The sequence below is a fragment of the Balaenoptera musculus genome, chromosome 19, assembly GCF_009873245.2.
Source record: "Balaenoptera musculus isolate JJ_BM4_2016_0621 chromosome 19, mBalMus1.pri.v3, whole genome shotgun sequence".
Taxonomy (NCBI): domain Eukaryota; kingdom Metazoa; phylum Chordata; class Mammalia; order Artiodactyla; family Balaenopteridae; genus Balaenoptera; species Balaenoptera musculus.
The window spans coordinates 12,193,981-12,221,835 of NC_045803.1; the positions used below are offsets into that span (position 1 = coordinate 12,193,981).

The following is a 27,855-nucleotide window of genomic DNA, read 5'->3' on the forward strand; positions in this document are numbered from 1 at the left end:
GATGACAGTGGGCAAGACGTGCATGCTGCCCACGTCACCAGGGGGGCAGCTCTTCCTGACTGTGTGCGGCCCGTGTCTGTTTGGGGAAGGGCACGTCTGAGAGGGTTTGCCGGGACAGCCAGCTGTCACCCTCAGGGGGGATGTTGGTGGGCGCAGGGATCCGCGTGTCTTTGGCTGATGTAGGGTCATGGAGGGTGGGCGGAGACAGCCACAGCCCCTGTCTGAGTGTGTCTGGGGACACATTTATGTGGGTGGGGCTGGACAAACGTGCCTATTTGTCTATATACAGGGTGGGCCTGATGTGCAGGAAGCAGGAGAGCGTAACGGTTATGAGTCCAGGGCTTGGGAGGCTCTGAGCTGGAGGCCCCGCCCTACTAGTTCCTGTAGAGAGCCAAGTCCACACCTCTCTCGGAATCTCAGTTTCCTCCCTTGTAAAGGAAGGGTGATCGTTATCTCTGCCTCCGAGTGCTCATGTGGGGCTCAAGCGAGACAATGCATGCAAAGTGCTCAAAATAGCGCCTGGCACACAGTGAGGGCTCGACACAAACTGGTCACCGAGCGGTGACGGCCAACGTGGGACGTGTGTGTGGGAGAGCATGTCTTGGCTGGGTGGGGTGAAGGTCTGAATATCCGTGTTGGGTAGGTAGGTGCGGGGTGCGGATGGATGCTCCCCTGTCCGTGTACGTGTGCGATGGCCCTGCACGCACGTGTCTGACTGCAAGGCTCAGTGTCTGTGTGAGTTTCTGTGCACGTAGGAGTGTCTCGGTACCTTGGTGTATGGCTAGATGTTTGTGAACAAATACACGTAAATATGCATCTTTTGTATGTTTGCATTTATTCAACATATATTATCGGATACCTACCCTGAGCAGGTGGTTTTAGATGCTGGGGATGCAATGGTGAACAAAACAGAAACGCCCGCCCTCATGGGACTTACAAGCTAAATATCTGTACATACCTCTAAGCAAAACATAGAGCAAGCCACATGGTGATTAGGTAAGCAAAGATAGATGCTATGGAGAAAAATCTGGCAGAGGAGGCGGCTACATAGTGGGTAGTGGGCTTCCGTGGTGGCGCAGTGGTTGAGAATCTGCCTGCCAATGCAGGGGACACGGGTTCCTTCCCTGGTCTGGGAAGATCCCACATGCCGCGGAGCAACTAGGCCCGTGAGCCACAACTACTGAGCCTGCGCGTCTGGAGCCTGTGCTCCGCAACAAGAGAGGCCGCGACAGTGAGAGGCCCGCGCACCACGATGAAGAGTGGCCCCCGCTCACCGCAACTAGAGAAAGCCCTCGCACAGAAACGAAGAACCAACACAGCCAAAACTAAAAATATATAAATAAATAAATATTTAAAAAAAAAAAAATAGTGGGTAGTTTGCCATTTTGTAAACAGGGGGACATTTGAGCAGTAACTTGGAGAGGAGGGAGCGAATTGCTAGTTCCCTGCGGAAGTGCACACAAAGTAGCAGGAAGAGCAAGTGCAAAGGCCCTGAGGTACACATGTGCTGGGGCCGCAGAGGCACCTGGAGGAGACCCATGTGGCTGGAGCGGCTTGGGAGGTGGAGAAGAAGAAAGGGGTCAGACTTAGCTCAGGGCCGCGCTGCGAGGCCTCGTGGATGTTCTCAGACAGCGAGTGGGGCACCGGAGGGTTCTGAGCACAACCGGCCAAGGCCTGAAGGGGCCCCGGAAGTGTCTGTGTGCCCGTGTGCCGGGGGAAAGGGTGTGAGCTCACCGCGGGGCCGGGGTAGGTGCTGGCTTCGCAGTTCTCCCTCCAGGACATGTTGAGGCTGCGCACAAACTCAGGATAGAAGGGGTGAGAGGTGTTGAACATGGAGAAGCCCAGGATGTTGGAGGAGTCCTCCACGATCCCGTCCAGGTGCAGGATGGGGAAGTCCTGGGACCGAGAAGAGGGGGTGAGGGAGGGGCTGGGCCCCCGTCAGGGCAGACGCTGCAGAGGGAGATGGGGGCTTCGGGGGCTGCAGGGGGTACGCACCATGGTGGTGAGGATGTACTTGTAAAACGCTGAGGTCATTCCCAGCTCCGAGGCCTGGAGAACACAGGAGGCAGACACGGGGAGAAGACGAGAGAGCAAGAGAGAGTTAGAGACAGGCCTTGCAAGGAGACAGCCCATGAGGAACAGTAAGAGACACCCAGAGACAGAGAGAGACAAGGAAAAGGAGACCAGTGGGGGCAGAGGGAGACCTTGGTCGCTCATGTCCCGCAGGGTGACTAGTGCCCCAGGGGGGATGAAGATTTTGTTGGAGGAGAGAATGACACCCTCAAGTGCCCGCCTCCCTCTTTAGGTCACTTAGAAGACTACCTTCTGGATACAGGCAAAGGGACACCTCAGAAACAGGGTGGGGGAGGGTAATCTTAACCTTAACCTTAACCCCCAGGTTGCCCCAAAGCCAAGTCTGGGCTGCTAATGTGCAGGGCTCAGCCTGGTCACAGGTCAGAAAAACTACGCCCTGCAATCTTTAAAAGCACTTTGCAATGAAAGGCAGCCAATTTAAATCTCAAGATTCGGGAATTCCCTGGCGGTCCAGTGGTTGGGACTCCACGCTTCCACTGCAGGGGGCACGGGTTCAATCTCTAGTCGGGGAACTAAGATCTCGCAAGCCATGCAGCGCGGCCAAAAAAAATAAATAAATAATAAATAAATAAAAATAAATAAATCTCAAGATTCATGTTGTGAGGCCTCTTTCTCACAGTCCTCAAGGAAAAGAAAGCTAGAAGACGTCTCCATGCTAGGAGTGCCCAGTTCTGTCCCGCTACCAGCATTAGAACATGAAATGGCACCAGATTGCATTGCCTGTGTGGCAGGAGCTGTTATCACATGGGTTACAGCCCATTCCAGGACGGAAAAATGCAGGCTCGAGAGGAAAGTGACCACCGGTCACTTGGCTCGCACAAGAGGGGCTGGGACCCCGGCCCAGGCCTGCATTGTCTGCCTCCAGAGCCCGAAATCTTTTCTCTAAGCCTCAAGAGCCCTGTGGATTCTGTCCACACTCCTTCCTGTTAGCTACGATCGGCAATGATATATGGTTTTAATTTTTTAAAAACTGGAGAAAAATAAATAATACAGATTAGATTATGAGGAAAAATTAAGAGCAGGGAACAATGAATGATTAATGAATGTGGGTCACCATTGGATGGCATGAGGAGGGCCCATGGGGAAAGGTCCTGCGCTGGCCCTTCCTGGGTGGTGCCCTTGAGCCAGTCCATTCCCTGCCGGCCCAGAACCCCTGCTTCTTCAACCAAAAAATGGTATCATACCTGCCCTGCCCTGCAGGTTGGGGTGAGAGCCAAATTACCTTTTTTTTTTTTTTTGGCCACACTGCACGGCTTGTGGGCACCTAGTTCCCCGACCAGGGATAGAACCAGGGCCCCCTGCAGTGGAAGCACGGAGTCCTAACCATTGGACCGCCAGGGAAGTCCCGAGAGCCAAATTAGAGAAGGTGCGCAAACACCCCGACACAGAGTAGGAGAGGCACTCAATAAAGATGACAGGGCGCTCCCACTACACCCGCGTTTATTCTGGGCCAGGGGCTGTCCCAGCGCTTCCCCACCTTTCACTCATTAACCCTCACGGCACCCCACTGAGGTAGCAAGTATGCACAGAGAGGGAAGGCGACTGTCCAGGGTCCAACCAAGGGTGCAGCCGGCAAGCAGCTGAGCTGAGAGACAAGACTTCCTATTTAGCGTTTGCACGTAGGAAGCGGGGCTCCGGACCGCCACGTGACAACTGAGGCCCGTGGGCCTTGGTTGACTCGTTCTGTCACCCCATGTTTCTGCTCCTGACCCTGTAGGGAAATCAGAGAGGGGGGTGGAGACCCACCTTACGGAGAATGAGGTGGGAAATGGATGCGTTAGCGTCGATGATGATGGTGGACACTTTGTCATCTCGGATCTCCTTGAGCAGCGGCGTGGGGTCCCGGCTGTCGTCCAGCATCCTCACCGACAGCGTCTCCTTGGAGATGAGGAAGCCGCGCACCAGTTCCTCCAATCGCAGCAGGCCTGAGGGAGGGGTGGGGCCCTGGGTTAGAGCCCCTCCGTGTGCCTGGAGACGGGGCGGCCGCTCCCTCCTCTCTGGCACGGGGTAGCTGGGGAGAGGACCGGGGCTCGCTCAGGATGTGGGGTGGCAGTTCGGAGTGCAGCTGGCTCTCTTGGGGTGCTGGGCCCAGGGGCCTGATGCTCGGGTCCTCTCAAATTGAAGTCCCAACCGAGACCTCCCCCGATCTCCAGAACGCTGTCTCCTGTCACCTTTCTGCCCCCACCGGGCTGCGTGACAAGCGTCGCACGCTTCACGTGTGCATAGCCGCAATCTGCTCTCCTCACCAAACCACCACACCTCGCCGGGTCAGTGAACAGCCTCCAGCTGGCCAGGCGCTCAGGCCAGAGCCCTTGACGGCAGCCCGGCCCCTGTCTGTCTCTCACGCCCACGGCCAATCCACCCAGGCTCTACTTTCAAAACACACCCCGTGGCACCGCGTCCCTGTCACGGCCCTGGCCAGAGCCGCTGCCATCTCCCGCCTGTGACATTGGCCACGCCTGCCCCTGGAGGGTCTGTTCCCTACACAGCAGCCAGAACTGCTGCTGGAAAGCAGATGTGTCCTCCTCTGTCCCAAACCCTCCAACGGCTTCTCGTTGGGTCAGAGTGAAGGCCAAAGTCCTCACAGCCTCCAAGGCCCTACTCCATCTGCCCACTCGCCTCATTATGTCCCTGACCTCATCTCCTCCTCTCTCACTCGCTTGGCTCTGGCCACGCCGGCCTCCTTCTTGTCACACACACACACACACACACGCACATGCACACGTGCCCCATGGCCTCTGCGCTGGCTGTTCCCTCTGCCTGGAACGCTCCTCTCCAGATCCCCACATTCCAGACCTTTACTCCGATATCACCTCCTCAGTGAGGCCCACGCCAAGCATTCTATTTCAAATTGCACCCCCTTACTCCAGCTCTCCCAATTCCCGTCATCCTCCTCTATTTGTCCACAGGACTCACTACTCCTGACCAGACCACGTCTTCTCTAGGTCCACTGCCTGGCTCTTCTCATTAGGTTTGACAAGGGCCTGGCTCATGCACTGCCACATCCCTAATACCAAGAACAATGTCTGGGGACTTCCCTGGTGGCTCAGTGGTTAAGAATCCACCTGCCAATGCACGGGTTCGAGCCCTGGTCCGGGAAGATCTCACATGCCTCGGAGCAACTAAGCCCGTGCACCACAACTACTGAGCCTGCGCTCTAGAGCCCACGAGCCACAACTACTGAGCCCACGTGCCACAACTACTGAAGCCCGCGTGCCTAGAGCCCATGCTCCGCAACAAGAGAAGCCACTGCAATGAGAAGCCTGCGCACCACACGAGTGGCCCCCGTTGGCCACAACTAGAGAAAGCCTGCACACAGCAACGAAGACCCAACACAGCCAAAAATAAATAAATAAAATAAATAAGTAAAAAAAAAAAAAAAAAAAAAAAAAAAAATGTCTGGACCATGGCAGGTGTGCAGTGAATACCTTTTGAAAGAGGACTTCCTCCTGGAGGTGACTAAGCACGGTCCTCTCTCTCTCCAGCGGCACCCACAAGCCCATCAGCCTCCCAGACGTCTCCACTTGAATGTCTCAAAGACACCTCAAACCCAACGTGTGCCCCTGAACTGACTGTCCCTTCCTCCTCGGGCAGGACCTGGTCACCATCCATGACCCCACCCTCTCCCTTCCCTCACAACTCTCCTCAAATCCATTCTGGCCCCTCGGTCCCCGTGCCACCACCTGAGCCTTAACCAGGACCATCCCTCCCCACCTCTAGCCGCTCTCCATGCCACATCTTGTGTCATGGAGTCTCCAAGTCTGCTCTCTATGGTGCAGCCAAAGAGCTCTTCCTGCAACACACTCGTACCTGCCCGGTGTGGGTACTTTCCATGGCCCCCATCGTCTTCAGGAAAAAACATAAGGCCCTCAGTGATCATGCCCCGTTCCCGGGTCCTGCTCCATTGCTCCCACACTGGGAGCATCTCTGAGCCTCCCGGGGCCTCTGCCCTGCCCTGCCCTCTGCTTGGCACATGCTCCCTTTCTCCTCTCCCACCTCAACTCCTCCCTACCCTTCAGGTCCAGCTTAGAGGTCCCTTTCTCTGGGAGGCAGGCTCTGAACCTCCCAGACTAGGGTTGGATCACCCCCGCTTAACTCCTGAGAGCTCGCAACACTCCGCATCACAGCTGCTCACCACGGTGTCCCCCAGTGGTCCCCGAGCTCCGGGAAGCCGGGGACCACACCTAGCGTTGTTCACTGCTAAACCACCGGGACCTAGCAGGGGCCCTGCTCCGAGCACGTGCTCAGTCACTATCTGCGGACTAAAGAGTCTCTTTGGGGGCGGGAGTGGGTGGGGAGGGGGGGTGGTCTGTGGAACCAGAGGTCTGGGTTCCTAAAGGGGAAGGGATGGTGGGAACTAGGAGAGCCTGTGTCTGGATCCCCCAGGCCTTAAAATCGGGGGGCCATTCATGACTGTGGGAGACTAGATGTCTTGGGAAGCGGAGTTTGGGGAAATAGAAAACAAGGCATCCAGCTCTCCTCCCTCATGGGACTTCCCTGGCGGTCCGGTGGTTAGGACTCCGCACTCTCACTGCCAAGGGCCTGGGTTCAGTCCCTGGTCGGGGAACCTAGGATCCCACAGGCCGGGCGGCGCGTCCAAAAAAGATAAAATAAAATAGAAAACAGTTCTCCTCCCTCACACTCGGCCTTGGCGCAGATGAGGCTGGCCGAGGGGTAGTTGAAGGACTTGAGGATCCGGGAGACCGCCAGGCTGACGTCCTCGTTACTCGGGTACAGGCTGACAGACGCGAAGCGAAGGTACTGAAGGCGGGGCATCTCCTCGGGACCCACCTTGACGTGGGGGATCTGAACAGAGAAGGACCTTTGCTTCCATCCTGCTCCCCCCCTCCCCAGCCCTCGCCTCCAGGGACCGCCCCCCACCCCAACCCCGCGCTCCCGCCTCACCTCCTTCTCCCCACAGATATGGCTCACGGTGGAGGCCGACGCAGGGCTGGAGGAGGGCCCCAGGACAGACACGACCCCCTTGGGCAGGATCTGACACACTGTGAGGGGTGGGAAGAGACCGCAGATTCAGGGACCCTCTTCCTCCACTCTGTCCCCGCCCTCAGGGAACTGCCTTGGCCCAGGAGAGAACCCGACACTCCCCATGGAGCTGCCTGACGTTGCCCCACCACCTGGGGACCCAGAAGCCCCGTCCCTGACCCAGCCCACCGCAGGAGACAAAAGGAGGGGGCACAAGACAGAAGGAGACAGGGAGACATGGCAACAGAGGGCCGGCTCAGACCAAGAGAGAAACAAAGGAAGAAATGAAGAGGATACACCAAGGACCTCCTTCTGGCTGCAAATCCAGAAACAAAGGTTTCTCAGCCTTTGTCTCTCTTAAGCTTTTTAACCACGCACAACCTAAGGTGCATTCAACACCCCCTCTACCCTGAACCCACTGCCACAGTCCCCTCTACACTCTACACCCCAAACACCATTCCTCTGTTGCATTTACTTGCTCCTCTTTCTTCCATTTTCTTTCTCCTTAAACATGCGTGCATCTCAAGACTGGGAGGTGGGCGGAAGCCTTGGTTTTTAACCTGTCCAGTGCCCATCCCCGTGGCAGAACCCTAACTTTTCCCGAGGGAATCACATGGTTCCCAGAATTGATTGATACCTGACCCAGGATCAAAGGACCACATTGTGCTGGCCACAGGGATCGGTTCAGAGATGGGGACAGGCTCAAACTAGGCCACTGAGAGCCTTCCCCAGGTCCCCTGCTAAAATTATCACTGGGTTTGCTAAACTGGTGAGATGCAAAGTTTTGAGCAGTTGAGGCCATCTTGCTACCAGCTGGGGAGGGTATTCCTGAAAATGAAGCCAATTTAGAGGAAAGTAGGACCCAGAGATGAAGACACAGAGGTTCCTGGAACATCATTTGAGTGCCTGTATTAAGCCATGCCTGAAACAATCCTGGGATATCATTTGGGTACCTGGATTCAACCAAGCCTGAAATTAATCTTTAGGCCTTTTAGTGACATGAGCTGATAAGTTCTCTTTTTTCCTTAAGGCAGCCTGAGTTGGGTTTCTGCCACCCAACTAAGAGCACCGTAACTAAACGTCTCATCTTCCTCCAAACTTATTTCTTCTGTGCCTTCCATGTTGGTGAGGGTCCCACCATTTACACACACCAAATACCTGGAAATGGTCCTTGCCTTCAATCTTCCTCCTAATGGCCAATTAGTCACCAAATCCTGTCTCTTTTTTGTCCCCAAATTTTCTCATATCTGTCCCCTTCTCTTCGACCCCTCCTCCCCTGTCCTACTTTAGGGTTGTCAACTCAGGCACGCACCAGTCTCCTCGCCAGCTACCCAGATCTAGCTTCCAGATTCCACTTTCACCATCTCCCTGTTCCAAACCCATCAACGACTCCCCACTGCCTGCAGGTGAAGGTAGCGTCTTTCAGCCTGAACTGTAGACCTCCTCGAGCTGGCCTGTCAATCTGCCCAGCCTCACCTCCCACTGCCGAGTCACACTCCAGTCCAGAAGTCTCTCACGATCCCCCCAAATACGTCCTGAGTCCAGGTGTTCAGGATGGGTGCAACCCCACATCAAGTTCCTTGGCTCCAAATACTCAGCCCTCCCCTCCGCCCCAGCTCCCGACTACAGGCACATGCCTGGAATACCATCTCCCTCCATACCCTCCAACCCGGTCTCTCATTGTGTTCTGTGCTATACCAGTCAAAAAAGTCCAGGAAACACTGGACCCCATTCTCCCTCTCAGTGATCTGAAACACACATGAGCATAACAAAGGCTCTGATAAAGGCCTGCAGGAAAGAAATCTGTCTAAGACACCTTTGAAGGCGGCATCTCCCGAAGGTCTATGTCCCCAGCACGTCTGTTCAAGGGACATTCGCGCAGTCTGTGAGCGTTCAGCAGACTCACGCACCCCTACTATAGGGCTGGCTGTGTTCCACGGGGCGTACCTTGAGCAACACCTCTCCCTCTATATCCTGCTCATCTTTCAGAGCTCAGCTTCAGTGTAGTCTTCTCCAGAAGACCTTCGCTGTCCCTGCCCCTGAGGCACCCTGGCCTCGCTGCCTGGGCCCCTCATTACTTAGCTCTGGGGGGTTAAGTGTCCCCAGCCAGCTGTGAAGCTTATCTTTCAAACGAGGCCCTCAGCTCCCCCAGGGCAGCACGGGGGCTGATGCTCCCCCCACCGCCCCAGGCCCAGCAGCACCATCTCTGGGAAGGAGAAGGCAGTGCAGACAGGAAGGGAGGGGCAGACGGAGCTAGAAGAGAACACGGCAAGCTGAGGCGGCCAGGGCCGAGGAACAGATGGGGGGCCACCAGCCTGCCCTGCCTCACCCCGCGGCCCCTGTGGCCCTGCTCACTGGTGTCCGTGGTCTCGTACTGGCTGTCCCGCTGCAGCTCAAAGATGTCTACTTCCACGCGGGCCTTGGCTGGGACCTCGATGATCCCGTTGATCTGCTCCCGGGCCAGGGCCAGGGCCAGACGTTCACCGCGGCCACACACTGTCTGGTCGTCCAGGATGGCAGCTGAGGGGACACGGGAGTTGGGGACCATACTCCTGGGTCCTGAGGGAGGAAGGGCTGGGCTCCTGGATTCCTTGGCTCTGAGGGAGGGCTGGAGGTGGGGTCAGGGCTCCAGACTCCCGGATCTGAGGTTGGAGAGAGCCGGGATCCGGACTCCTAGGTCCGGGGGAGGAAGGAGCCGGGGGCTGCTGGGCCGAGGCCCAGATCCCTGGGTCCTGAGGGGCTGGCAGGCCCAGGAAAGAGCCCCAGGGAGGGCTCTGGGGGGGTGTGTGAGGAGGCAGGGCCAGCGGGGGCGCTGTAGGGCCTCACCCATGCGCAGTGAGGAGAGCACCTGGCAGCTGGGGCTGGCGAAGGCAACAATCAGCAGCAGCAGAAGCTCAGCCGGCATCTTCCTCCCCTCCTCATGGGGACGCAGCTGCCGCGGCCCCCACTCGCCACCTGCAGGGAGACCCCCCAGCCCACGGGGAGATCGCTGATACGAGGGCCTCTGAGCCCCTTTGGGGACTGCTGGATGGGGTGGTGACCACAGAGCCTGGGACACTGTTGCCGAGCTCTGAAGGGCCCTGCCCTCATTAGAGCTGGCGATACTGAAGGCATCGCTGTAGGGGGAGCTGAGACTCAGAGGAGCACTAGCAGGGAGAAGCCCACAGCACGCAGGCACTGAGTGGGAGAGACACTGCTAGAGCCACCAAAATGGGAGGCAGGCATGAAAAGGATCTCAGGTAAGAGCGAATTCCAGGAACCATCTCCACCCCAGGAGGAGACCAGGAAGTGCCACCCCCCCACCCAGTTCCGCCCCTGTCTCTGGGCAGACAGCTGTTACTAGGCAACAGAAACCGGCTGGAGAGGATGCAGTGGTTGCTAGGCAACCCCATCCCAGGCCTGACTTGCCACCTTCCTGACGTCCCTGGTTCCCACAATCCCACAGGGAGAGAGGCCTGGACATCCGGGGTCTGGAGGGGAGAGTATCCAGGAGTTAGGAAACTTGGGAAGAGAAAGACACATGGAGACACACAGATGGAGTCAGATGGTCAGACCCCAGGCACCCAAGGGACTAAAAAAGAAAAAAGGAAAAAAGAAGGGTAAAGAGAGGGAAGGGGGGAAGCAGAGAGACAGAAAGAGGAGAGGCCGGAGGTGGGAGGGATACCAAGAGACTCAGGAAAGGAGAAAGAGAAAATAGGCCAAAATATAAGGGAACAGAAAGATGATATGAAGACAAGAGAATGGGGAGAGCAATGGAGAGAAACAGAGGAGAGTTACAGGAAGATGAGGACAGGACTAGGAAAGAGAAAGAGGGAAGAGAGAGGAAGACAGTGAGACACGGAGATGGAGAGAGAAAGGGCAGGGCAGGGAGAGGAAGAGAGCAGGCAGGCAGAAGAGAGGGAAATCAAGACAGAGGAGGGACACAGAACAGAACAGGAAGACACAATGGAGAGAGGACACAAACCCACTCGAGATGCCACCAGAGACCTGGATGGGAAGACTGAGTAAAGCAAGGGGTACACTGTCTGCAGAAGCGGGTGCCAAACTGTGCCCCCACACCCTGCACCAGGGAGCTGAAGACTAGGGGCAGACAGTGAGTCTCTGCTCCCCACAACTGCTCCAGGTGCCCTGGGCTTCCGCAGGGTGACCACTGGGCAGGGATGAGTTTGGCCAGATGCATGGTGCTCCCTGGCCAAGGGCCATGCCCCCAAGGGAAGGGACACTTGGATTTCCATGGGAGGGGGTTACTGAGAGGCCTAGAGTGCTGTGAGGTGAGCCTGGGGGGGCTCCCTGCACCCCACTCATGCCCATGGAAGGAGGGCTCAAGCTGGTGAGATGGTAGAATGGAACTTGCTAATGGAGACAGAGGCACAGTGCAAAATTCAGATCGTCCCTTGAAGCCAGAAAACCTAGGCCAGGGCCACAAGAGACCCCCCTCAGTCCCTGCTCTGCCACCGACTCCCAGGTGACCTCGAGCAGATCCCTCTCTCTCAGGACCTCTGGGAAAGAAAGGCTGGGGATGGGAGGGCCTGCTGGACAGCCTGGGGCCTGTGGACTGTAATCGACATCTAAGGTGAAGGCCTGTCAAGGGTGGAGGAGCAAGGGAAGCAGGGAGAAGCTGGAAGGAGAATTCACAGGGGGAGGGATGTGGACGGCGGGGCTAGGAGAGAGGCGGGAGTGAGGGGGTCATCCTGAGACACCAGGGGCTTCTGGGGGCAAATCAGGGAGCAGAGACTAGAGGATACATAGAAAGACCGAGAATGAGACAGGGGCCAGAAGGGCAGGGACCCACAGGTGGCAGACACAGGTGGGAGCCCAAAGAGACAGTCCAGGGACAGGGCCGGGGGCAGCAGATGGACACAGAGGCACAGGAAGGCACAGACAGAAAAACAGACAGACCAAAAGTAAGTAACTGGGGCTAAATGAGAGAGAAGGACACACAGACATCACCTACAAGTGGGACACCAAAGGGGACAGAGACAACACAGAGAGCGTGAGAGAGGAGGGGCAGGGAATCAGGCCCGAGCCTCACAGGCCCAGGTACTTAGGCAAAGCCAGATAAAGATGGAAACACAGCAGCTGAGTGAGCGGAAAGGGCCCTGCCAGGGCAGGAAGACAGACAAGTGGGCAAGTGAGAGATATCGCAAAGGGGAGAGGGCAAATGAGGTGAGGCAAAACAGCTAACAGGTACAGGAACCGTGGGGAGAAGAGAAATTGCAAAACTCTGAAAAGAAGGAGGGCTAGTCGGAAAGAGACAGAGAGAAAAGGTATGTGAGCCACACAGTTTCTCTCGAGAAGAGGAAGGGGCAAGTGGGACAGACACAAGATAGAGAGACAGACTCCCAAACAAGGAGAGAGGAGAAGTGAGAGTCAGGGAGGGAAACTGAGGGAGGAAGAGTGAGTGACCTGGAGGGGCACAGGCAGGAGAGAGGACAAGCGCCCACATAAGGGAGGCAAGTCCACACAGAGGTGCATCACTCAGAGCACCTTGGAAGGGGCGGTCATTCCCAGAGCCTGCAAGCCCCAAAGGGAGGGAAGGAATGGGAACCAAAGGCCTGGCAGGGGAATGGAGAAGTGGGAAGAGAGAATGGGGGTGGGGGGGAGATCACCATAGAAAAGACAAAGTGAACCATGGAGGGGGGCAGTGGCTAAGGAGTGAGGGATGGAGGAGACAGGACGAGGAGTGGATCCGGGGGAAGAAAGCAGAAAAGTAAGAGAAGGAAGACGGCCTCCGAGCCCAGAGTTAGAGAGGCAGACAGGGCAGCAGAGGCACAGGCAAAGCAAACAGGGGACAGAGGGCAGTGGAGAGAGGGCTAGACCAGGCATGGGATCCTCCCAAAAGAGAGAGGAGAGACAGGGGAGTTTTGAGAGACAGAGGGAGGAGAGGGAGACGGAGACAGAGATCAGCAGAGACACACCAAGAAAGGGCTGGGCTAACAGCAAGGAGAAACAAGTTGGACAGAGCCAGAGAGAGGCCCAAGAGACACATGAAACGGAGATTCCAAAACGGAGAGACATTTCCAGGAGATAGAGACCGGCTGGGATGGGACGCATGGCAGGCAGAGAGGATGAGGTTCAGAGGAAAGAAGAGCTACTGAAACAGAGTGAGAGAGCAGAGCCGGTCACCGCGGGCCGAGGCTGGAGCCAGCAGGGGCGGAGACCAGCCAGGAGTCCCGGAGAGGGAGTGAGACCGCAAGTAAGAGCCAGCCAGCCCCTCAGGAGCCCAGCAGCTGGGGGCTGGGAGGCGAGATGAGCTGGGTACCCAGAGGAAGGGGTGAGGAAAGGCCAAGGGGAAAGGAGGCTGGGAGATGGAGGGCGCAGGGCAGGCCCCTGGTGGGGAAGGGTATTTGCCGTTCCGGGGAGCAGGGGAATGCGGGGGCCCCCCACCAGGCCGCAGTGAGCCCAGCCTTCCAGGACCCAGGCCCGGCCCCAGCCCAACCCCCATCCTGCAGACACTCACGGATCCTGGTGGGACGGAGGGCTGGGCTCCCTCGAGGCCCGAGGAACGACAAGGGGGAGACGCTCTGACGCTGGGCGGTGTGGCTGGGGCGGGGGGAGAGGGCAGTCCACAGGGCCCCCTCCCCCACCTCCGGCAGTGGCCCCCAACTAACCCAAAATGGGGGTGCTCCCGGGGCGCGGGGAGGAAGGACAGGTGGAAGAGGAGAGGGCGGGCCGGGGAGGGGAGGAAGGGGAAAGGAGAAAATGGAGGAGGGAAGGGGAGAGAGGAGAGGGGGAAGGAGCAAATGGAGGGGAAGGAGGGAGGAAAGGAGGGAGGAAGGTGAAAACGCAAGGGAGGGGGCACAGGCAGAGCCGGGGGAGGGGGAAGCCGGCCCAGGCAAGGGCCCCCGCCCCCTCCCCTAGCCGGGCCGGCCTGGGGGGGCCACGGGGGGCGAGGACTGGGTGGAGACAAGGAAGCCGGCCATCGGGAGAAGTGGGGGAGGGGAGGGCTTGGTGGGGGGGAGGGGGCCACCCCTTCCCCCCTCCCCCCTGGAGCCCCGGCCCTGCCCTGGAAGAGGCTAGGGCCTGGGGACCTCAAGCCCTCAGCCCCCGCGGGAAAGCATGCTGGGGGCAGGGAGAGGTGGAGGAGTGGAGGGGCTGGGGAGGACGGAGTGCCGGGAGACCCAGAGAGCGATGAGAGGGCCGGAGAGGTGGAGAGATAGGGAGGATGGAGAGGAGGAGGGAGGGGAGGATGGAGAGAAGCAGGTGGAAGAGGGAGGCGGAGGAGGGTGGGGTGTCCCGGGGGCACCCAGCGCAGGGCCTCAGCAGGAGGGCCTGGCCATGGACCCCTGGTTCCCTGTGAGGAGCAGCCGCCGCTCCGGGTCCCCAGCTGGGCCTGCCTTCCTGCTGCTGGCTGCCACCGCCGCCGCCGCCGCCACCACTTCTCCTTCTCCCCTCCGAGGCCGCCGCCTGCCTGCCCGCCTGCCTGCCGCCCGCGCTGGGTCCTGGAGCGCAGGGGGGCGGGGGGGAGAGAGATGAGGGAGGGAGGAAAGAAGGGAGGGAGGGAGGGAGACGGGGAGGAGGGCGGGCAGGAGGAAGGGAGGCAGGCAGGCAGGCAGAGAGAGAGAGAGAGAGAGATCGAGGGAGGGGAGTCGGGGGAGGGGGAGACCGTATTGGTCCGAGCTGGGGGGCCCCCCACGAGGAGAATGCTGATGAGGGGAAGGCGCTGCATTGGACAGAGGGCCCACCCCCGGCCACCTCCTCCACCACACCATGCCACCGCCCTGCCCAGGCAGCCCTTGGGCACGGGAGTCCACGGAGACACAGCCGAGAGGCAGGGAGACCTGGGGAGAAGGCCATGGAGCTGGGGGAGAGGGCTACAGAGATGAAGAAAAATGCAGAGAAACAGCAAGACAGCCATCAAGAGCCACAGAGGTGGACCAAGGTCCACAAACCCCACAAGGACAAGGACAGGGAAAAGCCCAGAGCAAAGAAAGGGCCATCTAGACCAGGGAGCAGACCACAGAGACAAGCTAAGGACCTCGGAGACAAGGGCAGCTCATGGACTCAGAGAGCCCCCCATGAAGATGGGGGCAGGGGGCAGCTCATGGACTCAGAGAGCCCCCAGGAAGATGGAGAGAGGCCCACAGGAGCAGAAAGCACTCCTCAGGCATGGGGAGTGGTCCATGGTGACAGGAGAAGACCATGGACAGGAGGAAAGGACCACAGAAACTGGAACAAGGACGCATATTACAGAGACAAGGAGGAGGGCCAAGAAAAGTGGGAGAGGGTCACGGAAATGGAGGGAGGCCCACAGACACCAGAAAACCCACAAAGGCAGAATGTGGACACAAAAGGCCCACTGAGGCAGGAGCAGCCGGCCCATGGAGAAAAGGGAGAAGCCCCCAGAAATAGAAATAGCCCCCATGGAGGTGAAGGGATGGGTGGTGAGTATGGGAATTCTCCATCATGCAGAAAGAAATCCTGGGGACCTGAGTGGGTGGGGAGAAGATTCACCCAAGCATAGAGGCAGTGGGAAAGGGCAGGGAGCTGGAGGGCAGAGCCAGCAGAAGTGGAAGACTCCCTCCCTCTTGGAGAGAGCTGAGCGGGGCAGGGAGATGGAAGAGAGAAGCAGAGACACAGATCTTGGAGTGGGGGTGGGTGGTGCACGGCTGGGTGGGGGGTGAAATTTTGGGGGAAGGAACATGACAGTTGGCGCTGAAGGCTGAGTCCATGACTCACCACCACCCCCAATGCTCGTGATGGGGAGGAGACACTGAGACACTCACGTGCAGCCCCCAGCACACGTGACCGCATGCCTCGCGCGCATACACTCTGCACGTGGCAACTCTCACATCGGCCTGGCATGGGAGGCCCCCTGCATCCCCCACATGCTTCTGATACATACATCTGACCCTGAAGGACCACCGACTTTACATACACCTCCTCGCCCTACTTAAGGGGCCCCCAACACCCACCCTCAGCTCCAGCTCGCTCTGAAAGCCCAGACTCGCCCTGGCCTCTAGGCCTTTGCTTATGCAGGGACCCCAGCGTAGAATGCCTATCCTAGATTGAACCTGTCCCAGAAGTCCTAGTCCTGTGCCACCTCCTCCAGAAAAACTGACGCAGGCCTCAGCTTACTCCTGTATCATCTGAAGTGAAGGGACCTAGTCAATCCAGATAAATTGGGAAATACAAGCAGAAGGTCGCAGCAGAAAGGGGCCTGATAAATCAAGCCTGACCCTTCCATTTTCCAGTGGGCAGGAGTGAGACTCTGCCCCAGGGCATGGAGCCTGTCAAAGGCTGAGTCTAGCTTCCAGGTTCTCTGGTTCCTGCCCCTGGTGATTTCATCCTGAGGGCAAATCCAGATTACTAGCTTTAGAGCTCACTGGTTACCACCAACTTCTTTCCTTTACTTCTTGCATTCATCCATTTAGCATGCCACTCTGGACGTCCCACCTGCCAGGCAGTAGAGCCTGGGAGCCAAGAGTATAGACCTTGGAGTCAACTCCTGGGTTACAATCCTGGCTCTGTCTCTTCCTAATGATGGACAAGTTATTTAATTTCTCTGAGCCTCAGTTTCTTTGCAAAGTGAGAGCAATAGTTCCTCCCTCCCAGGGTTACTGAGAGGATTAAACTGGATGATGCATGGAAAGCACTGAGCATAATACTTAGGAAGTCATAACACACTCAAGACACATTAGCTATTATTACTAGGCTCCTTGAGATCCTAATAAAAATAACTCTTACATAGATTTAAAAATTTTTTTTTAATTAAAAAAATCTTACTGAAGTACAGTTGATTTACAATGTGTTCATTTCTGCTGTACAGCAAAGTGATTCAGTTATACATATATATTCTTTTTCATTATGGTTTATCACAGGATATTGAATATAGTTCCCTGTGCTATATAGTAGCACTTTGTTTAATCCATCATACATATAATAGTTTTCATCTGCTAATCCCAAACTCTCAATCCTTCCCTCCCCCACCTCACCTCCTTGGCAACAAGAAGTCTGTTGTCTATATCAGTGAGTCTGTTTCGTAGGTATCTTCATTTGTGTCGTATTTTAGATTCCACATATAAGTGATATTATATGGTATTTGGCTTTCTCTTTCTGACTTACTTCACTTAGTATGATAATCTCAAGGTCCATCCGTGTTGCTGCAAATGGCATTATTTCATTCTTCTTTATGGCTGAGTACTATTCCATTGTATATATATACCACATCTTCTTTATCCATTCATCTACTGATGGACATTTAGGTTGCTCCCATGTCTTGGCTACTGTACATAGTGTTGCTATGAACATAGGGGTGCGTGTATATTTCCAAATTATAGTTTTGTCTGGATATATGCCCAGGAGTGGGATTGCTGGATCATAAAGCAACTCTATTTTGTTTTTTGAGGAACCTCTATACTGTTTTCCATAGTGGCTACACCAATTTACATTCCCACCAACAGTGTAGGAGGTTTCCCTTTTCTCCACACCCCCTCCAGCATTTAACTCTTACATAGCTTTTACTCTGTGCCTCACAACCACACAAGACAGGGGCTATTATCCTGCAAGTGAGGAAACTGAGGCACAGAGGAGTTGACTTGCCCAAGGCAACAGCTAAGAAGTGGCAGGGCCAGGATTCCAATCCAGGCAGCCTGGTTTAATTACATGGGTCTGGAGTTAGAGTTTAATCTAGTAGAAAGTTAGGACACCCAGTTAGAATCCAATCGAAGGACATAGCAAGAAGAGTGGCTGAAGAGTCAGACCTAGGTCTGACTCAGTGTTTGGGGTCCCCTAGTAGCTTTTTGGCCTTAGGAAAGTAAATGACCAATTCCTCTAGACTCAGTTTACTCATCTGAGAAATGGGGGGGGGTTAGAACAAGTGAATCTCCTGCAGCTCCTGTCCTTGGGAAGTAGCACTGGAAACATAACAGTGCTGGGGCAACTTGCTCGCAAGGCTCTGAGGGCCAGAAGGGGACGTTGAGTAGGAATGGCCAGAGCTCCTTGAACATATAGGTACTCCAGCTTCCCTGAGCTTTGGGGGCATCAGCCTGGAAGGAGGGCACCCTAGAAGAAAGGAGAATATAGTCCAGACATTACAGGGTCACTTTCTTCAGGTTCTCACCCTGGTTGTCCTTCAGGTCATCTACCCCCTACATTTCCTGTTTCTTCAAATGAAACTGCCTGAGCTGTCTGAGGACTGGGCACTGTCACACCCACTGGCTCAGCCCTGGGGTCGGGACTGGCCTGAGACCTTAGTGACTCTTGAGTAAGGGAGGTGGGACAGGGGCCAGGTTTCCCAAAAGGCAGGGATTCAGACCTCTGCCCTTGGCTAGAGGAAGCCTGTGGGTACCATGGCAGGGAGAGAAGGGGCCCTCGAGATCCCCATTGCAACTTCCTCTGTCCTGTCTGTCCTGGCTCTGAAAGCCTTGGTAATAAAGGCGGGAGAGACACTGTCCTGGACTTGGTTTCCTTTGAGATTCTCTTGGACCAGGGCCTGGGTTGAGGGGAGCTTGGGGAAAAACGATGATCCATCTGGATAGTAGTTTACTGGCTAGCTCCTTCCTGCCATTTTTCAGTGACCTCAGAGAGAGGCCCTCCCTGCCACCCAAGTTCATTCCACGCCCTCTGCCCACCTGCTGTATTTTCTTTACAACAGTCACTGGCTGCCTACATTTATTTATTTGTTTATTTATTTATTTATTTTTAAATTTTATTTATTTATTTATGGCTGTGTTGGGTCTTCGTTTCTGTCAGAGGGCTTTCTCTAGTTGCGGCGAACGGGGGCCACTCTTCATCGCGGTGCGCGGGCCTCTCACTATCGCGGCCTCTCTTGTTGCCGAGCACAGGCTCCAGACGCGCAGGCTCAGTAGTTGTGGCTCACGGGCCCAGTCGCTCCGCGGCATGTGGGATCTTCCCGGGCCAGGGCTCGAACCCGTGTCCCCTGCATTGGCAGGCGGACTCTCAACCACTGCACCACCAGGGAAGCCCCTACATTTATTTTTGTACCTGATATTGTCTACCCTCACTCCTCACTAAAATGTAAACTCCACGAGGGCACAGACTTTTCTTGTTCCTTCTCTATCCCTACAAAGAAGATTAACCTTGACCTGGCATATCGTAGCCAGTTATTAAATAATCATGAATAGAAAACAAAACAAATGAAACTGCCCGTCCCCGATTTTATGTTTTCCCCTCCATTTCCCATTTCCTCCCTTATCCTTCAGGTTTTCCTTGTTCCCTCAGATTCCTTCTCTCCTTGCTTTTCCTCCGACATTTCTTCTCCCCCTCCCTCAAGAGTCCCTCGGTTTTTCTTCCCTTCCTTCTTGCTGCCTTTATTCCAATTTTTTTTTTAATTATTTAATTTATTTATTTTTGGCTGTGTTGGTTTTTTTGTTGTTGTTGCCGCTCCCGGGCTTTCTCTAGTTGCAGAGAGCGGGGGCTACTCTTCGTGGCGGTGCGCGGGCTTCTCATTGCAGTGGCTTCCCTTGTTGTGGAGCACAGGCTCTAGGCGCCCGGGCTTCAGCAGTTGTGGCTCATGGGCTCTAGAGCGCAGGCTCGGTAGTTGTGGCGCATGGGTTTAGTTGCTCGGCGGCAATGTGGAACCTTCCCCGTCCAGGGCTCGAACCTGTGTCCCCTGTATTGGCCGGCAGATTCTTAACCACTGCGCCACCAGGGAAGTCCCTACTCCTTTCTTTCTAATGAAGTGAGTCTGGAGCCTTGATTTCCCCTTTTTCTCTCTCCCTGCACTTAGTGCTATAGTTTCCCGTCTCCCCTTCGCGCTGACTGTGCTTCACTCTCTCCTTTCTTTCCTCTGGGACTCCTGCACCTCGAGTCCCCCGCCTCCGCCCTCCGAGTGTCGGATGCCTCAATTTCCCCTACTTTCCCCCTCGACCCCGAGACGCCTCCCGACCGGCACCCCCAACATGGCGCCCGAAGCAGCCCTCCGCCGTCTGACGTCACCGCGCTGTCCTCCCCTCTAGAGCCTTCAAACGGAATCGCTGAGGAGGTGGAGGAGGAACATCCTTCAGGGGGCGTAAGGGGGCGGGCACTATCAACCCGGGGGCCGGCCGGTGAGAGAACGGCGCTGGAGGATTGGTTGGGCGCTGTGGGGGATCCCAACGTCACACACTATTGGCCCAGGGCTCGGAGACGTGAGCGTCGATTGGCAGAACGGCAGGGGCCAGACGGGCGATGATTGGGCTCATTCGCCATCGGCGCGGCGGCCGACGAGGAAGGTGGGAGGGGCGTTCCTGAGGGCGATTGGGGGCGAGAGCGAGGTTGCGGAGCTGGCGAGAGGAGACGGCGGGAGCTAGAGAGGGTGCAGCGCTAGGGTGGCCGCACGAGGGGAGGTGCGGCCCGGGCCCGGGCCCGGGGCGTGCGAGACGGCTGAGGCGGGTAAGTACGGGCGGGCGTGTGAAGGGCCGGCCGGCCGGCCCGGCTCCCCACCCTCCCCCCGCGGCCTCCTCTCGTCACCTCGCCTGCGCACTGAGGGCCGGAGGGGGGTGCGCGCCGGGAGGTGAGGGCGGAGCGGTACCAACGGCCCGCGGGACGCGCGGGAGGCTGGGCGGGGGCCGGGCCGGGGTGGCGGGTGGGAAAGGGGCCAGAGTCCTGGGAAGGGCGAGTGAGGTGGGACGGGGCTCGGGCTGGGGGCTGGCAGGGACCTGGGTGGGAAGGGAGGCGTTAGAGCTGCGCCCGGGAGGGTCTCCAAGCCTCCTGCGAGTACGCGGCAAAGGGCTGGGCGCTGGGACAGTCCAGGACCGAAGGAGGGTGGACGATTAGACGGCAGTAGGGTGCCCAGGGAGGGGTTTAGGCCGTGAGAACAGAAGTGGTTAACGTAAAGAGAAAGTCTAGTTATTCCTGGAGAGTTAGGCCAATGAGAGGGGTCTGTGGTGTGAAAAGATATCAGGAAATGGATGTGCCTAGAGGGGAGATTTAGAGCTGAGGGAGAGGGAGAGGTCCCGGTGTGAAGAATGGGGTTACATTAATGTGAAGAGTTAAACCACAGTGTTGAGAGGGCGCGTTGGGTACCCTTGGAATGGGTTGAGAGGGGTCTCTGTGCAAAGAAGGGTTATGTTTTATGTTATGTTATGTGAAACTGGCGTCTGGGTGTCCCTAGAATAACTTGAGGAGAAATGGTCTTTCTGAAAAGTACTAGGAATTAGGTCAAGGTGAAGAGTAGGAATTGGGGGTCCCTGGAGGGGGTTAGGGTGGTGAGAGAGATCTGTGTGTTAAGGCGGGGAGGTCTGGGTAGCCGCAGGGTAGTAGGCTGGTCAGAGGGGCCTGGGTGTGAGGAAGAGGGGTCTAGCTATCTGTCAGGGTTAGGGTGGTGGTAGGAGGGGTTCTGCCGAAGAGGGGGTTTCAGGGTATTCTTAATGAGATTTGGACAGTGGGAGGGGTATGTGGGAAAGGAGTTTAAGCCATTATGAAGTGTAGTCTGTATATCTTTGGATGGGAATAGAGTATATGTGGGATCTTTTTGTGGAAAAGAGAAATTTTGATATGAAGAGGGGGGTCTGAGCATCCCTGGAATGCGTTAGGGGGGGTTGGGTCTTTTTGCAAATAAGAGGGGCTTAGGTTGATGCGAAGAATGGTGTCTGGGCATCCCTAGAATGGGTTGGGGTGGGGAGGAAAGGGGTCTTTTTGCAAAGAAGAAAAGGTTAGGCTAATAATGTGAGGGGGGGGGGGTCTGTCCCTGGAATGGGTTAGGGTGAGGGTGGGTCTTTTTGTAAAGAAGAGGGGTCTGGGTATCCCAAGAATGGGTTAGGGTGAGGGTGGGTCTTTTTGTAAAGAAGAGTATGTGAAGAGAGGTTCTGGGAATCCGTGAATGGTCTAGGGTGGTTGTCTATAAAGAAGGAGGGTTTAAATCAGTATGAAGAGGGGGTCTGGGTACCCCAGAGAGAATTAGAATTGTAGATGAGGTCTCAGTGCACAGAAGAGGTAGGTGATTAATGTGAAGGGTGTCTGGGTGCCCTGGAAACATGAGTTAGGGTGGTGGGAAGGGTCTGAATGTGAAGAAAGGATTAGGCTTTTGTGAAGATGGGTCTGGGTGTTCTGGATAGGTCCTTAGGGTTGTGGGAGAGGGCCTTGATTTGTAGAGGGAGTTAAATCATTTGAAGAGGGGGATCTGGGGATCACGGGGAAGTGGTTAAGGTTTGGAAAAGGTCTGCGTGTGGAGACGGGTTAGGCCAATGTGAGAAAAGTTTATTGATGTGAGGAACCTGGGCACCAAAGGGAGAAAGTTAGTGGGTGACAGGTTGTGTACAAAGGAGGAGGGTTGCACCATGAGAGGGTGCGGAAAGTGGCAGGGCCCTGGGGCAGTTTGAGTGGCCGGGGTGTAAAAAGAGATCGAGAACCTGGGGGTGGAAGCAGAGGAGGAGTGAAGCTGTGAATAGTGGGTGGTTTGGGCCTGTGTGAGGACTCTCCCCGGCAGCTGGGGGTAGGGATGGGGTAGTGTGTTGGTAAGAAGAGTGGAAGGAAATCTGACTGGAGGGGTCCTGTGTGATGGGTTGGGGCTTTGGGCCAGCTGTGAGGCATGAGAATGAGAGATTGGACAGGTTGCAAGGATCTGGTAGGTGGAGTTTAATGCTAGCTGATTCAGAGGTGAGATTTGGGCAGATTCACTGGGAACGGACTGCGGGGAAGGTTTTGTGCTTGGTGCTCTTGTGTGTTCAGGAGAGGAAAGATTGTTAGGGAGTGGAAATATGGAAGCAAGAAGTTAGATGGGGAAATTGATCTAGGATTTTGGTAGGGGAATGATAAAGGGAAAGAATTTTCCCTAGGAAGGACTGAGGAAGCAGTGGCTTAGATACAATTTGTCCCCACCTCTCCCAGCCCAGGGTCTTGCCGCCGTCATGACTGAGGAGTCAGAGGAAACAGTCCTATACATTGAGCACCGCTATGTCTGCTCTGAGTGCAACCAGCTGTATGGATCCCTGGAGGAGGTGCTCATGCATCAGAACTCCCACGTGCCCCAGCAGCACTTTGAGCTGGTGGGTGTGGCCGACCCTGGAGTCACTGTGGCCACAGAGGCAGCTTCTGGCACAGGCCTCTATCAGACCCTAGTGCAGGAGAGCCAGTACCAGTGCCTGGAGTGTGGACAGCTGCTGATGTCACCCAGCCAGCTCCTGGAACACCAGGAGCTGCACCTGAAGATGATGGCGCCCCAGGAGGCAGCACCAGCTGAGCCAACACCCAAGGCGCCCCCCCTGAGCGCCAGTACCATCCACTATGAGTGTGTGGATTGCAAGGCTCTCTTCGCCAGCCAGGAGCTCTGGCTGAACCACCGGCAGACGCACCTCAGGGCCACTCCCACCAAGCCTCCAGCTCCAGTTGTCCTGGGATCCCCAGTTGTCTTGGGGTCCCCCGTGGGCCAGGCCCGCGTGGCTGTGGAGCACTCATACCGCAAGGCGGAAGAGGGTGGGGAAGGGGCAGCTGTCCCCTCTGCCGCTGCCACCACCGAGGTGGTGACTGAGGTGGAGCTGCTCCTCTACAAGTGTTCTGAGTGCTCGCAGCTCTTCCAGCTGCCAGGCGACTTTCTGGAGCATCAGGCCACCCACTTCCCGGCTCCCGCCCCAGAGTCTGAGGAGCCTGCCTTGCAGCAGGAGACTCTGACCCCATCACCTGCAGAGGTGCCTGTGTCTCAGCCTGACCCCCTGCCATCCTCTGACCACAGTTACGAGCTGCGCAACGGTGAAGCCATTGGACGCGATCGCCGGGGGCGCAGGGCACGGAGGAACAACAGTGGAGAGCCAGGCGGGGCAGCCACCCAGGAGCTCTTCTGCTCAGCCTGTGACCAGCTCTTTCTCTCACCTCACCAGCTACAGCAGCACCTGCGGAGTCACCGGGAGGGTGTCTTTAAGTGCCCCCTGTGCAGTCGTGTCTTCCCCAGCCCTTCCAGTCTGGACCAGCACCTCGGAGACCACAGCAGCGAGTCTCATTTCCTGTGCGTGGACTGTGGCCTGGCCTTTGGCACAGAGGCCCTCCTCCTGGCCCACCGGCGAGCCCACACCCCAAATCCTCTGCATTCGTGTCCATGTGGAAAGACCTTTGTCAACCTCACCAAGTTCCTTTATCACCGGCGTACCCATGGGGTTGGGGGTGTCCCTCTGCCCACAACACCAGTCCCACCAGAGGAGCCTGTCATTGGCTTTCCTGAGCCGGCCCCAGCAGAGACTGGAGAGCCAGAGGCCCCGGAGCCCCCCGCTGCTGAGGAGAGCCCAGCAGGGCCCGCTGCCCCAGGCACCTACCGCTGCCTCCTGTGCAGCCGCGAATTTGGCAAGGCGTTGCAACTGACACGGCACCAGCGTTTTGTGCACCGGCTGGAACGGCGCCATAAGTGTAGCATCTGCGGCAAGATGTTCAAGAAGAAGTCTCATGTGCGTAACCACCTGCGCACACACACAGGTGAACGGCCCTTCCCCTGCCCAGACTGCTCCAAGCCCTTCAACTCGCCCGCCAACCTGGCCCGCCACCGGCTCACGCACACAGGGGAGCGGCCCTACCGGTGTGGGGACTGCGGCAAGGCCTTCACACAGAGCTCCACCCTGAGGCAGCACCGCCTGGTGCATGCCCAGCACTTCCCCTACCGCTGCCAGGAGTGCGGAGTGCGCTTTCACCGCCCCTACCGCCTGCTCATGCACCGCTACCACCACACGGGCGAGTACCCCTACAAGTGTCGTGAGTGCCCCCGCTCCTTCTTGCTGCGCCGGCTGCTGGAGGTTCACCAGCTCGTGGCCCATGCCGGGCGCCAGCCCCACCGCTGCTCGTCCTGTGGTGCTGCCTTCCCTTCCTCGCTGCGGCTGCATGAGCACCGCTGTGCAGCTGCCGCTGCCCAGGCCCCGCGGCGCTTCGAGTGTGGCACCTGCGGCAAGAAAGTGGGCTCAGCTGCTCGGCTGCAGGCCCACGAGGCAGCCCACGCAGCCGCTGGGCCTGGGGAGGTCCTGGCTAAGGAGCCTCCGGCCCCTCGGGCCCCACGGGCTGCTCGCACACCAGTGGCCTCCCCAACGACCCTTGGAGGCATGGCCCCTGCGGCCCCTGCGGCCCCTGCCCGACGCCGTGGCCTGGAGTGCAGCGAGTGCAAGAAGCTGTTCAGCACGGAAACATCACTGCAGGTACACCGGCGCATCCACACAGGCGAGCGGCCATACCCGTGTCCAGACTGTGGCAAGGCCTTCCGTCAGAGTACCCACCTGAAGGACCACCGCCGCCTGCACACCGGTGAGCGGCCGTTCGCCTGTGAAGTGTGTGGTAAAGCCTTTGCCATCTCGATGCGCCTGGCAGAACATCGCCGCATTCACACGGGCGAGCGGCCCTACTCCTGCCCCGATTGTGGCAAGAGCTACCGCTCCTTCTCCAACCTGTGGAAGCACCGCAAGACCCACCAGCAGCAGCATCAGGCAGCTGTGCGGCAGCAGCTGGCAGAGGCAGAGGCTGCCGTCGGCCTGGCTGTGATGGAGACTGCAGTGGAGGCTCTGCCCCTGGTGGAGGCCATTGAGATCTACCCTCTGGCTGAGGCTGAGGGGGTCCAGATCAGTGGCTGACCCTGCCTCATGTCCCTCTTCAGCACCACCATGCCCTCTTGCTGAAGAACTTTCTCTACCATCCCCTTAAGTCTCTGTACATACTGTGCCCCTTTTCTACCCCTTTCAACTGCCACGTAAGTTCTGTAACTGGATTTATTCTCTCTTCTGAGGGGGGGTGCTCTGGGGTCCTTGACGTGCATAAAGGTGCCCCCCCCTACACACACACCTGTTAGCTCTGGTGGCCCCAAGGTGAAATGGTCAATAAAGACTGAGTTGGGACATTTATGTGCTTTTGTCTGGCCTGGCCGTGTGGGGTGGTGGAATTTGGGAGCTGTGAGCCCCAGGTTCTTGGGTCTGACTTTTCATGGCTGCATTCCCAGTGCCTAGAACAGGGCCTGGCAAGTAGTGGAGCTCAGTAAAGGGAAACTAAAGAGGAGGACCTAGAGTCCCTGGGCATGGCTTTCAGGGAGCAGGGACTTCACTCTGGTAGTAGATGGGGGCAGCACGGTTCTCATGCCACTAGAGGTCCCCACAGCCCCATAGAAGAGCCTGAAGCTGTTTCTGCTGGTGGCAGGAACATTTAGGAAAATCTTCAGGTTGTTCTCACCACCCCTGTCCCCTTCTCTCTGGCCTGACGTGAGCCATCTCCTCCAAGGCCATCTGATTTTCTCACCTTGCATCCCTGAAGGCAAACGCTGGTCTCGGAAAGGCACGATCTCCAGGGCAGTAGAGGAGGTGGCTTCTGGGACAAGATCCAGCTGTGGGATTGGAGAAGATTCTGAGTAACAGCCTCTGGGGGTAGGAAGCCTCACAAGGGGAGGTGTTCTGACACCCACCTGGGGTTGGACTCCGGCTCAGCCCACAGATGTTTGTTGTGGGGAGAGGGGTGGTTGGGGTGGCTGACTGATGTTTGAATGCCTAATTTGTCTCAAGCATTTTCCTGCATTTGGGGGAATGATCTTCACGCTGATCCCGTGAAGAGAACGTTTTGTAGGAAAGGAATCTGAAGTCAAAAGCGGTGAAATGACTTGCCCAAGGTCATTCAAACCAGATAGGGCAGAGCTTGAATTTCAGTGTAGTTTGATTTGGTTTAATCACCTATACGCATTCCTCTACACTCTTCTGCCTTCTCCATACTTGGGGGAGGGCGGTGGAGAGAGGAGATGGTGAGTGTGTGACTGGTGGAAATGCTCGGCTCCTATGCTAGTCTTGTCTCTAAGAGCCACACTCCAAGAAAAATAAGCACCCCACCCCCGAAGGTTACTGTAGTCTTTTTGTTAGAATTCTTATTGGAACCCTAGTAAATGAGAGGTAAAGGGAAGCTGTTTGCATTGAAACGAGGGGAAAGGGAGGCCTGAGAACTGCCCACTCAGCCTCTCCATTACTCTCGACTCCCTTCAGCAATCCTGTAGCCCTCTGTGGGCACTGGAGCTTATGCTTCTCCATTTTTAAAAAGGTAAAGCACTCAGCCTTTTGATATCTCGACAGCTCCTAATGAAGTAGAGCACTTAATCTGTTAAGCAGTTGTTTTTGACCAGAGTTGATCATGGGCACAATCTTTCAGTAACCTTACCCTGCAGAAAGGACTTGAGCCATCTTAGCCCAGCATGCCAGAGCCCCTAAATCCACAGGTAAAGACTCATTCTCAAACTGCCTCCTTTCAGGAAGAGCTGTAACACCCAGAAAGTCGTATCAAATAAATGCTTAGAACAATTGGAGGATTTATCTTTGCAAAACCAGATAAAAATCAGGCTGAATCAAGGGACAGGAATGGAGGAAAAAACCCTGAGGGTTCTGGTTGACCCCAAGATAAAGATGCTTTCAGCAGAGAAGCAGCTGGGTGACAGTGGAGGGGATCACCCTTCCTCTATTGTGGTTCCTTTTTAGAGCCTCTAGTGAAAACTTCAGACTCCCACCCTGAGAAAAGTTTATGTGTGCAAACATGTTTATGAACAAGAGTCATTGTTCACCATCATCCTACTGAAACTTCCGTGGTCCTCAGTTGGACCACTCTCCTAAAAAAGATCGCACTAATCAAACCCTTCTTGAATGCTGGGCTTTGAGTTGGACAGGCAAAGGTTCTTGAACTTTAATGTGTGTTAGGCAATTTCCCCAGAGATTTGGATCCAGCAAGCATGTCTTGGTGAGACCTAGGAATCTGTGTTTTGAACACACCAATTCTGATGCAGGTGACTTGCAGACCCCACTAAAAAGAACCTTGCATTGCTTGGTTTTAGTTGGATATGGAAGCTGCTTAAGCAGAACTGTCAAGGGGACAGAACAGTGGTCCTCTAGTGACAACACGTTCTTGACGATA

At 56.4% G+C, this 27,855-nt stretch overlaps 2 protein-coding genes across 4 annotated transcripts in view; one reads left to right on the plus strand and one right to left on the minus strand.

Moving 5' to 3' along the window:
• The window catches only part of GRIK5 (glutamate ionotropic receptor kainate type subunit 5), a 47,775-nt gene extending 33,993 nt beyond the window's left edge, over nt 1-13,782 (minus strand). For 2 of the 3 annotated variants that reach the window (XM_036834990.1, XM_036834989.1), the window contains exons 1-8: nt 13,538-13,782; nt 9,904-10,032; nt 9,433-9,597; nt 7,000-7,097; nt 6,735-6,900; nt 3,841-4,019; nt 1,996-2,049; nt 1,735-1,896 (exon numbers count right to left, since the gene is read on the minus strand). In XM_036834990.1, coding sequence (XP_036690885.1) covers nt 1,735-1,896; nt 1,996-2,049; nt 3,841-4,019; nt 6,735-6,900; nt 7,000-7,097; nt 9,433-9,597; nt 9,904-9,982 — 903 coding nt within the window. In that variant the 5' untranslated portion in view covers nt 9,983-10,032; nt 13,538-13,782. Of the gene's footprint in view, nt 1-1,734; nt 1,897-1,995; nt 2,050-3,840; nt 4,020-6,734; nt 6,901-6,999; nt 7,098-9,432; nt 9,598-9,903; nt 10,033-13,537 lie in introns of those variants that run through there. The other variant, XM_036834991.1, reaches the window with a different exon arrangement.
• Nucleotides 13,783-20,273: 6,491 nt separating this feature from the next.
• Nucleotides 20,274-25,823, plus strand: ZNF574 (zinc finger protein 574). Its single transcript, XM_036834875.1, has 2 exons — nt 20,274-20,412; nt 22,849-25,823. The coding sequence occupies exon 2, from the start codon at nt 22,869-22,871 to the stop codon at nt 25,554-25,556; it is 2,688 nt and encodes an 895-aa protein (XP_036690770.1). The 5' UTR covers nt 20,274-20,412; nt 22,849-22,868; the 3' UTR covers nt 25,557-25,823.
• Nucleotides 25,824-27,855: the final 2,032 nt, after the last annotated feature.